Here is a 14838-nt window from a genome sequence, read left to right on the forward strand (position 1 = left end):
ATATATATATAGTGTCAGATTCTCAAACTTTATGTTTGTGAGAGCGGGTGGGAAGTGAGAGACTTTGGGGTACTAATGGAGATATAGGCAGATTCCTTATGTTTCCATTAATGTACAAAGTGGTTAACATCAGGTAAAAGATGATTCTGTAAAAACTATCCACACATAACTATAATTTTATTTGTATTTTAATGATAACCATTGAGTTTAATGATAACCATTTATTTCTGCTCAGAAATTTTACAAAATCTTAACAAAGCCAAACCATAGAAGTGAATCTTATTAGAAGCCCAGTTGAAAAAAATACAGCAAAGGAAAATATATTCTACACCCCGTTGTAATTAAACAACTCTCTGGCGCTGTAGGATAAGCACTGAACTATGAACCATTGACATTGTGGTTCAAACCCACCTGCTGTTTCGTGGAAAGCCTGTACAGGATCACTCTGAGTCCGAATCAACTTGAAGGCACTAAAAACAACAATCCAATTGGAGGACTCCTACTTTGGCACCGCAGGATAATGCATTGGACCATAAGGTCTGTTTGAATCTCAAGGTTGGTGGTTCAAACTCACCAGTCGCTCCTCAGAAACCCTATACAAGATTACCATGAGTTAGTACTGATTCGACAGCACTTAATAACAACAGCAACAAAAATCCAATTTGAAAGGAAGTATCAGCAGGTAGGGTAGAAGGAATAGAGGTCTAAGTTTACACTTCTCAGGATTGGATTACACAGGCATGCTTTAAAGGTTTCTTGGGGTAGTAGCTGACATACCATAGACTTTAATCTGGAAGGGGTTTAGTGGGAGTCACATGATATAGCATCCTCAAAATTTATATTATATTACATTACTTTAAATGAATTAGGTTAACCACCTGTGTTCCCATAACTTTCTAGAGGCATTTGAATCATTCATGTTTTAAGCAACATTTAATGGTCAGTTTCTTAAAACACCTGTGAAAGGAGCATTGACTTTCTCCATGGAACTGTTTAAAACCATATTCTCACATCGCATTTTTGTACTGAGGTGGTTCACTGATTCCTTACAAGTATATACATTTTCAGTGATAAACATGTTTAAGGTCAATTGCAGAATAAAAAAAAAAAGAGCTTTAGATATTAAATCACTTTCAGACTTACAAAACTCCCAAATTATATTATTTTTGTTCATCTGGGTTGTGATGTTTTTGTTATTAAGTGCCATTGAGATAGTTCTGACTCATAGTGACTCTGTATAGGGTTTCCAAGGAGCAGCTGATGGGTTTGAACTGCCCACCTTGTGGTTAGCAGTGTATTGCTTGTCCTACAGTACCCAAACCATAAAATGATTGACGTATTTTTGATAACTTTGCTTATTTGGATACACCAACTCCATCCCTTGAATTCCTGGGAAATGAGTGTTAAAATTATTAATGCTCCTGCATGGAGAGAAATGATGTGGTATTGCTCATATATTTTTTAAAATTGTTTTTAATATGAGATTTTAATTTGACTGATCCTGGTGTGGCACTGTAGGTTCTGCACTGGACTGTGAACCACAAAGCCAGCCCCTCAAACCCACCAGCTGATGGTCAGAAGCCCTATGCAGGGTCTCTAGGAGCCATAACCCAGTCGATGGCACTGAACGACTACATTGAAAAAAGGGGAGTCTAAGCATTGAGCTGTGTAAAGGTCAATAAGAGAAAATCATTTACTTGTTAGAAAACACTTAATATTTTCCTGCTGATTCTTGGCTTATGGAGTCCTTGGCTTACGGACTTTCCTCTGTAGAATCAGTACTGGACTGCGAACCACAAGGTCAGCAGTTCAAACCCACCAGCAGCTCCTTGGAAACCCTATACAGATTCTCTATAAGTCAGAACTGACTTGATGGCTCTTAACAACCATTGGCTTCTAGAAGTCCTAGTGTAGCACTGTGAGATGAGCACTGAACCACAAGGTCAGGTTGAACTGCAAAGTTTGGTGGTTCAAACTCACCAGCCACTCCTCAAAAATCCTATACAGTGTTGCTATGAGTCCGCACTTGGCTTCTGAAGTTTATGGCTGCTTATTATTTGCATATATGGGATCCAAGCTCTTCTCTTTCACATTTGAATTTGAATGTTTGTTTGATTTGCTTGATCGAGCTCCTGTCCACTTTATCATCTTTTAGCAGTCTCCCATTTCTTAGCTCCTCAGTCCTCTGACTATTCTTAGTTCTTTGAAACCTTCTAGATTCCCCAGCTACAAAACTGTGACATATGTTGTTCTTTTAAATAGGAAGACAGGACATTTTTACTTGCCACTTCCTCCTAGTAACTGTCTAGTTACCCTTCTGAGTCTTTGCCAGTTATTCCTTCTTCAGGAAGCCTTCCTTGTGTTAAATCCTCTTTTTATAAACTTAAAAGACTCCTTCAGTAATATGCACCTCACCGTTTAAGCACTTGTTAGAGTAGACTTTCCATACATATTAGCATGATTACCTTTTCTATCTGTCTCTTCTCCAATAGCATAAATGTCCTTTATTAGTAGTAGTAATAGTATTTTACCTACACAGTGCTACAAAAATATTCAGTGAATGGTGGTGGTTATGTGCTGTGGTGTCAGTTCTGACTCACAGCGACCCTGTACAGGGTTTCCGAGGCTGTAAATCTTTACGGGAGCAGAAAACCTCATCTTTCTCCCACAGAACAGCTGGTACATTCAAACTGCTTACCTTGTGGTTCACAGCCCGATTCATAACTGCTACCCTACCAAGGCTCCTTATTTAGTGAATACATACACTTAATTATTTGTGGTACTTAGAGCACTATCCTTGATGAGTTTAAATAGAATCACTTTAAACATACTGTTTGTTGTTGTTAAGTGACTTTGAGTCTGTTCTGACGCATTGTGACCCTGTATATGGTTTCCAAGTTACAGCTGGTGGTTTTGAACCACTAACCTTGTGGTTAGCTATCCAGTGCTTATTCGACAATGCCACAGTGGGACTTTAGAAATCTGAAGGTTTTAATCCTGATTTTAATGATTACTGTGTCTCATGGAAGAAAGAGTAACTTTGATTTTCCACAAAATTAATTTGAGGACCAACTTTTACTTTTACATTTGAATTAAACTTAAACTTTGTACATTTCTTCTCATTATGACAGAAAGAAGAATATCATTTTCAGATTTTAATGGTGTATTGTATGTATGAGAATTTGTTACCTCGAGTAAATGCGGTTGTTGAGCTGATTGGATTGATGCTCCACTTGCTACTCACCGCTGCCACAGTATTAAGATTAGTATTTTCCTTAGATGGTGATGAAGCTGACTGAAGAGACATTATTTTCAGAACTCCATGACATTTCTTCCTGCTCTTGGTCTTCTCCTTCTGCTATACCCACTCATCTTGTCTTAAATGATCACTCCCACTTGCAGAAATTAATCACTTGGCATTTTCCAATTTATTTAGCATGGTTACATCTGCTCTTTATGCAAACAATGTTACTACTTTTCTTTTTGAGGTCTTTCCTAAATATCTAGGGAAAAAATGAGTCATCTTGGATGAGTACCCATTAAACCCGTCCATTGGTTCTCAGCTCAATCCATCCTGTGGTTACTTTTTCAGATATGTTTATTTATAATGCTTCAGTTACTATCCTGAAAATAAATTCATGGATAACACTATGTGTCATACCTGTTATGGTGCTGTAGCAAAGTCACTGGACTGCTAACTACATGGTTCAAACCTGCCAGCTCCTCCTTGGAAGTCCTATACAGGGTCATTATAAGTTGTAACTGATTTATACTATAAAGTAGAAATAACAGTGTTGTATGTAATTATGCAAACACTTGGGTATGAATGTAATGAAGTAGTGAACTCTTTGTATTTATAATCAACTAAACATGGAAGTTCAAATCTGCTAGCCTCTCCCAGGAGAAAGATAAGGTTTTCTGCTTCTGCAAAGATTTACCTACAGCCTTAGAAACCCTATACAGGGTGACTATGAGTCAGATAATGCAAAAATGGCTGCAACCAACCACACATTGGCAGAGAACTTCCAGAGGCTCAAGCAGATTCAGAAGAGAACGTGGGATGAGGGATCACTCCTGATGTCTGATAGACCTTGGTTGAAAGCATAGAATACCAGAAAGATGTTTACCTTTGCTCTATTGACTATGCAAAAGCGTTCAGTTGTGTGGATCATGACAAGCTATGGGCAACATTATGAAGATGAGAATTCTGGAGCACTTAATTGTGCTCATGAGGAAACTGTGCATAGACCAAAAGGCAGTTGTTTGAATAGAACAAGGAAACACCTAATGGTTTAAAATTAGGAAAGGTGTGTGCCATGTTTGTATTTTCTCACCATACTTATTCATTCAATATACTGAGCACATAATCTGAGAAGCTGGATTATATGAACAAAAATGTGGCATCAGGGTTGGAGGAAGACTTATTAATAAACTGCGATATACAGATGACACAATCTTTCTTTCTGAAAGCAAAGAGGACTTACAATACTTACTGATGAAGAGCATACATTGCAGCTTTCAATATGGGTTGCATCTCAATGAAAAGAAGGCAAAAATCCTCACCATTGGACTAATAAACAACATCCATATAAATGGAGAAAAGATTCAAGTTGTCAAAGACTTCATTTTACTTGAATCAACCATAACACTCATGGAAGCAGCAGTCAAGGAATCAAACGACATCACATTGGGCAAATCTGCTGCACAAGACCTCTTTAAAATGTAGAAGGGCAAAGATGTCAGTTTGAGGACTAAGATGCTCCATGGTATTTTCAATAACCTCATATGCATGTGCACAGAATGAGGAAACCATAGAAGAACTGATGCATTTGCGTTATGATATTGGAAAAGAATATTGAAAATACCATAGGTTGCCAAAAGAATAACCAAATCTGTGTTGCAAGAAGTACAGCCAGAGTGCTCCATGGAAGCCAGGATGGCCAGACTTCTTTTACCTCCTTAATGCTTCCATTTGCATCTCTATGCTGGAGAGCATGTTTCAGAGTCCCTTTGACATCCATTTTGGTCTTTTCCGTCTTTGTTGTCTTCTTAATAACAATTTGCTTTCTTCCTTTGTGATGTTTTTTATGTCATCCCATGTGGTCTTTGTTCATTGTTTTTGTTGTTAGTAAGTGTTGTCAAGTTGGTTCTGACTCAGCTCAGCTGAAACCTGTTTACCATGTGTGACCCTACTGGTATTTAAAATACTGGTGGAGAGCTTCCAGAATCACAGCAATACACAAGCCACCAGAGTACGACAAACTGACAGATAGGTGGTGGTTTTTTCATTAGAAGAGGGGTTGTTAAAGAGCCAGTTTAATCATCAGCTGGATAGAAAGCTTATACCGAGTATCACTTCCAAATTTGTGGCTCTTGAATGCCCATGGATTCCTGTAAACTTCCCAAGGGATCTGCCAGGTCAAATCTCTTGTCATATTAATGTTCTTGTTGTGTTAGCTGCTGTTGAGTCAGCCAATGACTCATGAAAACGTCATGTATCATGAGTTCAGACTTTGGACTCATAGGGTTTTCATTAGTTTATTTTTTGGAAGTAAATGACCAAGCTTTTCTTTCTAGTCGTCATCTGGAAGCTTTACTGAAACCTTTTTAACATCATAGCAACATATAAGCCACCACTGTCAGACAGAGGGTGGCGGTGCATGAGGTGCATTGGCCAGGAATTGAGCATCAGTTCCTGTATGGACACTTGCAATGATGTCGCAAAAGCATTGTGGGTTAAAATGCTGGTTTCACTTGCAGTGCACTGCCTTTCATAATTATTTAGTGCTGCTGTACTTTAGTAAGTAGAATTTGAAACTCACACAGCTTATAGAGGCTAGAAGTCTTTGTGCAGAGTCTTGGTCCTGGGGAAGTTCTTGACTCCTCCTAGCATCTGTCGACCTACAATTCCTTGGAGATCTCAGTGTGTCTTGGCATCATTCTTTCCCTAGATCTTGGAGATTCACAGTGTTTGAACCGCATTTCCAAAGAATATACTCCTTCTGGCTCTTCTTTCTCGGTGGTGGTAGGCCTTTCTGAGCTCTGCTCACTTCTCTGTTCTTTCATAACTCAAAAGATACAACCTACTCCTGTAGATTACATCTGACTCCATTAACATCATAGAAGTGAGGATTTAAAACACAACGAATAATTGCATCAGATCAGTGCTTATCGCATCAACTCATATCATGGGTTTGATGATTATATTAGATCTCCTCATGGAGGGGATAACTGTGTCTTAACTGCTAAAGCACTGAGAATCCTGCCCAACCCAATTTGACACAAAACCTTAGCTATCACTCTGTCCAAATAGTCATTGTAATCTTTATCACTCACACTTACAGGGAAGAAAAAAGCCATTTTCATTCGAGAGTGACTTTGTTGAAGCAGTAAAATATATTAACATTATTAAATCTCTTTATTATGTATTTTATTTAAACTGTTGATTATATGTCTTTTTAATATTCTTTGTCACAAAATGGAGAACACACGTAAAACTACTGCATGTCAAAATACAATTGTTATTTTCAGAAAAAACATTTGTGAGATTGTTTAAATAACAGATGGAAATAAACCAGTTTTCCCCGAACACCATTTTTATTTGAAAACTTGCTTATTATTCAGACCTGAATATTTGACAAAAATTTCTTTAAAATAAGCAAAGTGGACTGGTCACTACTTAGAAAACAAATTAAAGTGTTTGTTGCCAATAACAAAATTTAAGATTGAAAGCAAAAATCTTTTTTAAAAACGGAAAACTTGTATCTACCACCATGAGCTTGACAACTTAGTAGTATTTAAAGATCAGAGGTGATATGAAAAACAGGTGAAATATTATGTATTTTCTGAAAGCTATCATAAAATGCCATGTGCCAGCACATGGAAAAGCTGTAGAGTCAATGACCCAATACTTTCCAAATCACCAGTGCATGTTCTTATAAAATAATACATGGGTAAAGAGTCATTGTATTTGAAAGAAAAAATATATATTTTTTCATGTAACAGTATAAAAGTTTATTGATATAATTTCAGATTCCACATTTTAGCTGACCTTTAAGAAACTACTGTTTACTTAAGTTTTGTATAATTTCAAAGAATGTCCTCAGTTATCTGAAAAAGTACAAGTGATTTCTGTCATTAATTACCTGGAGCTGAACCAACCGTCTCTAGTGAAGGGTACAGGTCTCCACAAGACTACCTTCGTATCAAACACCAGCTACACGTTTTAAGACACCTACTATCACCCTCAGTTTTGGCAACCTGGTTAAAAAAAATGGAGTTCTCACTACCTCCTCAAGATCTATTTCACTAGAACATGGAACTCAGGAAAGTGCTATACTTAACAAGTACAGTTTTACTATAGCAAAAAGATTCAAAGTAGTAACAGGCACAGGGAGAGATGTACAGGGTAAAATATGGGTGGGTTTCAAACATGAAATTGCTGTTGTCATCGCCCCCTGGAGTCAACATATGTCACCTTCCTGGCATATCGATATATGACACAAAAATTGCCAATAATTCAGAAAAGTCCACCCCATCCTTGGTGTTTAATTTTTTAGGAACTAAATAGGGGAAGGCTTATAGAATAGATCATCCGTTTTAGATTTAACAAATTGTACACACTTTTTTCATCTCACTGATGCCAATCTCCTCCAGGTAGCATCATTTATCCCACCCACTTCCTCCCTGTGTTTCTTGTTTCCATTCTTCCTCCTTTCCTAACCCTTCTGAACTTTGTCCTTGGGTAAATGCTGCCTTTGTGATCTCAAATTGTTGCTCATTCTTGGTGTGAGTACCTCACTAGTGTTGCTGTTGATCTGTCTGTTGATTTCCTGGAAATGGAGCCAGGCCTGAAATGTGACCTAGGTTCATAATCTCTCAGGGTTCCACCAATCTCTGTCTGACTAGCAAGCTTGATCTTTTCTATGATTTTGAGTTTTGTCCTCTGCTTTCTCCCATTCTACCTTTTGTTACTGTTGTGTGCTGTAGAGTCAGTTCCAACTCACACCTACACTGTATGGGGTCTCTGAGAGTGACTGGTGGGTTTGAAGTGCCCACCATGTGGTTAGCACGGTTAACAGGCCAGTGTTTACCCTGTAATGCCACACCAGGTTCCTCCTGTGTCTGAGGCCTCCTGATGTGATCCCTTTCAGTGCAGTCAGTAGTGGTAGTCGGGCATCATGTAGTTCTGCTATCAAGTTCAAGGAAACTTTCAAAGGTGGTCGTGGGGGCTCATTGTGAATAACATGAACACTCAGGAAATTCCCACAGTTTAGAGATTTCCTCCCAGTATCAGGGACAAATGCTGACCCATTCTTTTATTACCTCAAATCTGTTAAAATACTCGCATTTCCCCTTTTCTAGTTACATTTCCATATGAAATTGAGTTACCTTCTTAAATTTCAATGAAAACTCTCAACTGTGCTATCATTATTTAATACCACTGGGAGCCCACTCACGGCACTACCATTTGTCTGCCTACTTTCCCTGAAGGCAGGAGCTGTGATGTGCTAGTGTTTGCTTTCTCAATAAACCCACCAGTTGCTCCTTGAAAACCCTACACAGGTTGCTGTTTGAACCATCTCGACGACACTTAGCAACAACAACGTCCTCAGTAGACTCACACATAGCAGGTGAATCATACGCGTTTGCTACGTGAATAAACTCCAGACCTGTCCCTTTTTGTCAACACTCCATGTGCATCCCCACCTGGGTGTTTCAACTGGATAGTTTGGCTGTTCTTTTGATTTCTGTGCTACTTTAGTGCAGTTTCTTCTAAAATACTATCAGGCATTTGAAAATTGACCTATGCCAGTTCTGACTTATTTTTAACAGAACTATAAGTGGAGTCCTGGTGTGGTGCTCTAGGTTAAGCACTGGACTGCTTACCTCAGGTCGGTGGGTCAAACCTATCAACCGTTTTTCAGAAATCCTACACAAGTTTGCTATGACTTGGAACCAAATCAATGGCACTTCATAACAACAACACCATTAGTAGTGATTTAGTTCTTGGGAGTGCCCACAAGTGACTAATCTAAATCTTCTAGAACACAAAGATGCAGCAGTACTATTCATTTGTAAAGAGTCTCTGTTTAAACACTGAAGGATCACTGCATGTCAGTTTGTTGGTGTACATACAAGCTATGCAGGGACTTCTAAGATATGTCAAGGACTTTGACATGTGTGCTCATTCCTTTAAGATGACTAATATTTCAAAATGTGTGGATTCACATTTATTCCACTAATATTATTAAGGTTATAGAATGAAAAAGTTTTTTGTGTGTATGCCTGGGTTTTTTTCCTGCATTGGTTGAAGGAAAGAAATTAAGTTGGCTAAGAGCATATACATACGATCTCCCCCTGACAAGTTGTGTGCATGTATATGCACACATACATGACTCTCAAATTCATATACACATATGAGAGTGAAAGGAACAGAGAATTTCTGAGGTGGAGTTCACTACGTTCCAAGAAGAACAAATGGAGAAGGCAACATATTGGAAAAGCAAAAGAAAGGAAGTTATGAGGCCTGGGGATAATGACAGTTAATTCCTCCTAGCCATAACACAGCACTGTCAGCCCAGGACAGCTTTTTGGCTCTTGTCCAGATGGTGTGATATTACAGGGTATGCATGTAGTTTGGCTATATGAGCATGATTGCTGTCTCTTCTTGGGTAAGGTAGGGTGAGAACGTTCCCACTCCCAGGAAAAGAGTGAGACCAAAAGGACCAAAAACATAAACAACATAAAAGCAGAGACTTACTTAAACCACCACTCAAAAACAAAAATAAAATTGCAGTTGACTTTCCAGTAGCCTTTGCTGTGCAGGCAGGGATAAAGGGTCCCACCCAAGTCAACTTAGGGCTGGGTCCCAGAGTTAGATGTCATAAGAAGCAACCTGCAGGACCAGTGGGGCTCTCAGGGATCTCCTTTCTGTGCTGTAGGAAGACTGTGGGTGCAATATTGGACTGTTTTGTGGGTGTGCTCCCACCCACCTGAAGGTATCTGGGCTGGGCAGTGAGGACATGAGTGGAGAGAAGACAAAAGATAAGTGAAAAATGAAAAATAGGTCACACCTCTCCTTCCAGAGGCAGCTCCACAGCTTCTAGTGCTGTGTCACTGCCTCCAATTGGCTGTGGCCCTGACCTCCAATCTCAGTCCAGGCCATCTGATCGACTCAGAATTTGCCATATTTTGCTATCACAGTTCGATTTCTCCACAGGTGGACATGGGAAACTGACACCCGGAGACTTCTACAAGATCTAAAACTCTGGCTCTGTTCCACAAAAGCTCATTCTCTGTTTTTCCACACCTCCTCAGAGGAGTTTTTCCTACCTGTCTGTGCTTCACCCACCCCCAAACCAGAAGTACCTGTGTATCTCTATTTTGAGAACAAAACTTGATTTATCAGTACTCTTGACTTTATTAATAGTCTTTTGTAACATTACCTTGGACTCTTGGTATGGCATTGTAGGATCAGCGCTGAACTTCTAAACATAAGGTCGGCTGTTCAAACTCACCAACTGCTCCTCAGTAACTCTATACAGGATCGTCATGAGTCAGAACCGATTTGTCAACAGTTAACAACATAACATTACTTTGGTTGCTTAGTTATCAGAAAGGTGATTATGGTCATTATTAAAAGACTATCTTCTAATGAGGCTTTAAGTGGTATTCTGAAAATATCTGTGGAGTTGATATATAAATGAGTTGATGATTGTTGTGAATGTTGTAATTAAGTGCTAATGAGTCGGTTCTGACTCATAGCAACCCTGTATAGCATTTCCGAGGAGCAACTGGTGAGTTTGAACTATTAACCTGGCATTTGAAACCAACCTTGCAGTCCATTGCTGATCCTACAGTGCCACACCAGGACTCCAAGTTGATGACTCCACCAAAAATTTAAGGAGGGCCACAATAACCTGGCAAAAAATAAAATCACTATGTAACTGAAATTCTAAAAGGACTTTCATAATTTTTGAGTACCTTGGAATACTTGCAATAAAATATGCCTCCTTTATTTCTTTGTACATTTTGGTACATTACATTCCAAATGTAAAATTTATCAAACTTCTACAGTATCCACGAAGTTCCTCTTTTTAAAAAGAGGCATCTTCAGAGTATCAATTCTTTATTAGTTAATCCATCAAAGGCAACATAATTTAAAAATAATGAATAGAAAGCAGAAACATCATTTTGTTTAGACAGCGTGTGTAGATAATCTAGAAATCTCTCAAACTCTATCTTCTAAAGATGTTCTTGGCTGAGAGCTTTTCTGTTAAACAAATATAATGTAGAAAGAATTTTAATGCTTTGTACTGGGTTCAAACTGAAGGTATGGTAGTACACTCACTTTCTTTAATATAGTATCTTGGCTTCTTTGAAACATCTTTGTAAGCTGCAAAATACAAATAAAATTATACAAATGTGCTATAAAAATTAATAGAATTGTAATTCTTGAAGTCTATAAATCTTCTACCTTTTGAAAGAAATGCAAAAGATATGCCATAAAGAAAACAACTGAGGATGACAAAGTTTTCCTTTGAGAATAAAGAGAAAAGATAGATGTTTAGGAGGAAAATAAGTCAGGAGTCATTTTTCAGTTGAAAAAAAAAATTCAGTTGACGGAGTAAAACCTTGTACTTTTCCCCCAACTTAATAATTCAATTGTATTTTTGTGTTTCTAAAATACAAATAGTAATAACAATGATTATAATTGTTTTTAAAAAAGTGCTTTTTTCTTTCAAAATGTTATTAAAACTTTAGAATCAACTTACTTCCAAATTTAGTTTGATTGTTTTTTAACTAAGGGTCTTACTTTAAAATTAAATTCTTGCATCCAATCCAGGTTTATGAGGAGCTCTGGTAGCGAAGTGGTTATGAGTCTGGCTGCTGACCTCAAGGTTAGCATTTCAAAACTACCAGACATTCTGGGGGAGAAAGATGAGACTTTCTGCTCCCATAAATATATATAGCCTCAGAAACCAACTGACTCCATGGCACATAACCACCACCACCACCAATACAGTATTATGTTGTTGTTGTTGTTGTTATGTGCTATTGAGTCGATTCCAACCCATAGTGACCCTGTCTTTATAGGGTTTCTGAGGAGCAGCTGGTTAGCTTGAACTGCTGACCTCACCATTCAAACGGCTTTACAGTCTGGTGCATTCACCCGTAGCACCACACCTGAACTCCATACAGTAGTATTAATAGCCAAAATAGCAAGAGAGGCAAAGTATATTGTTTTATACTTGAATGAATACATAGTTTGTACTGGAGTGATAAATATTTCACAGATTATAAATTGTCAGTAAAATTTTTTTCAAAGACATAGATAATCTGACTGCATTAAACATACTTACACTTTAAAATGTCTGTGAATTAAGTCAAGTTTTACCTCAAACAGATGCAAAGAAATATGAAAAAATATATAGTTTCACCATATTAAAATCACTACTATCTGAGGGACTTTATTGACCAGAGCTTGAAAAACTGATCAACTTTTGTTTTTTCAGAGAGCACAGTCAGATGAGCTGGAAAAGATTGAAAAACACGGCAGGTCATCCAAAGACAAGGAAAACGCCAAGTCTCTGGACAAACCTGAACAGTAAGCATCCTTACCACCAAGTACAGGTCATCCACAGTACAGTGGTTTCATTCTGTTTGGAAATTGCAATGTCTTAAGTGCATAATTAGTATTCAATGATAGGAGGTAAACATCTGCTTTTATGAGTTGTATTTCTCCTCTGAACTTGGCTTTATTTCCTTAGGTTCCTTTATGAACTGTCATTAATCCCCAACTTTTCAGAGCGAGTCTTTTGCATCCTTTTCCAGTCAACATTTTCAGAAAGTATCTGCTCCATTCGTCGTAAACTGGAATTACTACAGAAATTGTGTGAGGTGGGTTCTGGTCCGTTTAAAGTAGAGGCTTCAGTTCGCGTATTCAGTCTAGTTCTGTCATGTTCAGATTTCACAGCATTTTCTCTTAGTTACTCTAAGGACTCATAAAACAGAATGGAGCATTTTATGATTGTGCTTCAAGATTAAAGCAAATGCTCAGATTGATCTGTTGGTCGGACTCCATCATTTGAATGTGGCCAATGCATATCAGCATCTAAAGAATTTGACCCTTCAGCTTTGGTCAAAACCTGAACGTCTCATACATCACACTTCAAAATGCTTGCAATTTAAAGGCATTTTATTTATTTTTGGAAGGGGCATTCAACACATTTTTTATAATTATTCCAACCAAATGACTTCAGAACAGATGATTCAACAAATTCGTATGATAACAGAGAATAAATGTTTTCTACAAGTTTGACAAAAATCAGTATTAATATTTGTTCTGGTGTGGCAAATCCTATTTTAAACTGGAAATGTTATTAAATTTAGAAAGTTTCAGAGGAAGTGAAATGCAAATTTCAAGTTCAACTTAGTTTTTTAGAACGAGTGAGCTTTTGGCAGAAAAATCCAATGTTGGTAATGAATCTTTATCACTTCCTTTTAGCTTTCGTTGTTGTTAAGTGCCATCAAATCGGTTCTCTCTCATAGTAATACTGTATAGGATTTCCAAGGAGTGGCTGATCTGCTCACCTTTTGGTAGCAGTCCATTGCTTATCCTACAGTGTCACACCAGAACTCCTATACCTGCCAAAATTTCATATTGCTTCAGAGGTAAATAAAATTAAGATGAGAGAAATGATACTATTTTGTAGTTCTCAATTCATAGTCTTGTGCTCTTTTGGGTTCATTTTGTTTATTTTTCATAATTCTATCATAGACATGGTGTTAGACTGATCTCTCTCAATTTACAAAGCTCCATCTGAATACTTATTGTGTGACTACTTTTAAAAGTTCACATTAGAGATACTGTTCTTAAAATGTACTTTATCATGAGCAATGAAAAGTTGGATTGTGACCCATAACTGTTAGTATACTATGAATCCCAGTTACAGAATCCTATAATAAGAGAAAAATGATTCTTCATATTGTTTTACAGACATTAAAAAATGGCCCAGGTGTTATGCAGGTTCTGGGTTTGGTTCTTGCCTTTGGCAACTACATGAATGGTGGAAATAAGACTCGGGGACAGGCTGATGGCTTTGGATTAGACATTCTTCCAAAGCTGAAAGATGTCAAAAGCAGTGTAAGTATTTCCCATGAATGAATGTAGGCAAATTGAAGATTAGATATTTGATCTAGTAATAGACTTGACTCAAAACTCATCATTTTGATTACTTTATGTTACAATGTCAATTGTTTCTTTGTTTTGAGATAAGGATCATGGTCATTATACTTTTGTGACATTTAATAATAATGTATTATTATTGATTAATTTTGAATTCCTTCCTTAATGAATAACTGAGTGAAATATATTTTTTAAATTGTAATTACTTTTTTTCAATACTGTCTTTACCCTGGCTGTCAATATTTATTTATCATTTTATATTCTAAAAGACTGATTTCCATGAAATAGACTGTATATCCATTATTTCCTTTCTTTCCATATTAAGCAGTGGATACCAGTAAATGCACAGTTTGGAAATTAAAACAACTTGAGTAAAATAAATTTGTAAATAAAATGTTGAGTACAAAATAATGATATTTCTACTGAAACATTTTTTTCGTGAAACTAGTATCTATGGGATTACCCAAGCTTTTTGTAAACCTAATTATTTTAAGATTCAACTAATAAAACTGTGCTTGTTTAAAATGAATATGCAAGGGATTGTGAGTGTGCCAATGAGAAATATAAATGAATAAAAACCAACCATGATGGTTAGAGTCACCATGTGTGGTTATAAACTAAGAAAATCAAATGATTCCTTTTCTTTG

General features: G+C 37.3%; 1 protein-coding gene across 1 annotated transcript in view; it reads left to right on the plus strand.

The window, feature by feature from the left end:
* Positions 1-14838, plus strand: part of FMN2 (formin 2) — a 655381-nt gene that overhangs the window by 403195 nt on the left and 237348 nt on the right. The window contains exons 10-12 of the mRNA XM_006868578.1: positions 12519-12610; positions 12774-12903; positions 14003-14149. Coding sequence (XP_006868640.1) covers positions 12519-12610; positions 12774-12903; positions 14003-14149 — 369 coding nt within the window. The remainder of the gene's footprint in view (positions 1-12518; positions 12611-12773; positions 12904-14002; positions 14150-14838) is intronic.

This window comes from Chrysochloris asiatica, unplaced genomic scaffold (genome assembly GCF_000296735.1).
Source record: "Chrysochloris asiatica unplaced genomic scaffold, ChrAsi1.0 scaffold00119, whole genome shotgun sequence".
Taxonomy (NCBI): Eukaryota; Metazoa; Chordata; class Mammalia; order Afrosoricida; family Chrysochloridae; genus Chrysochloris; species Chrysochloris asiatica.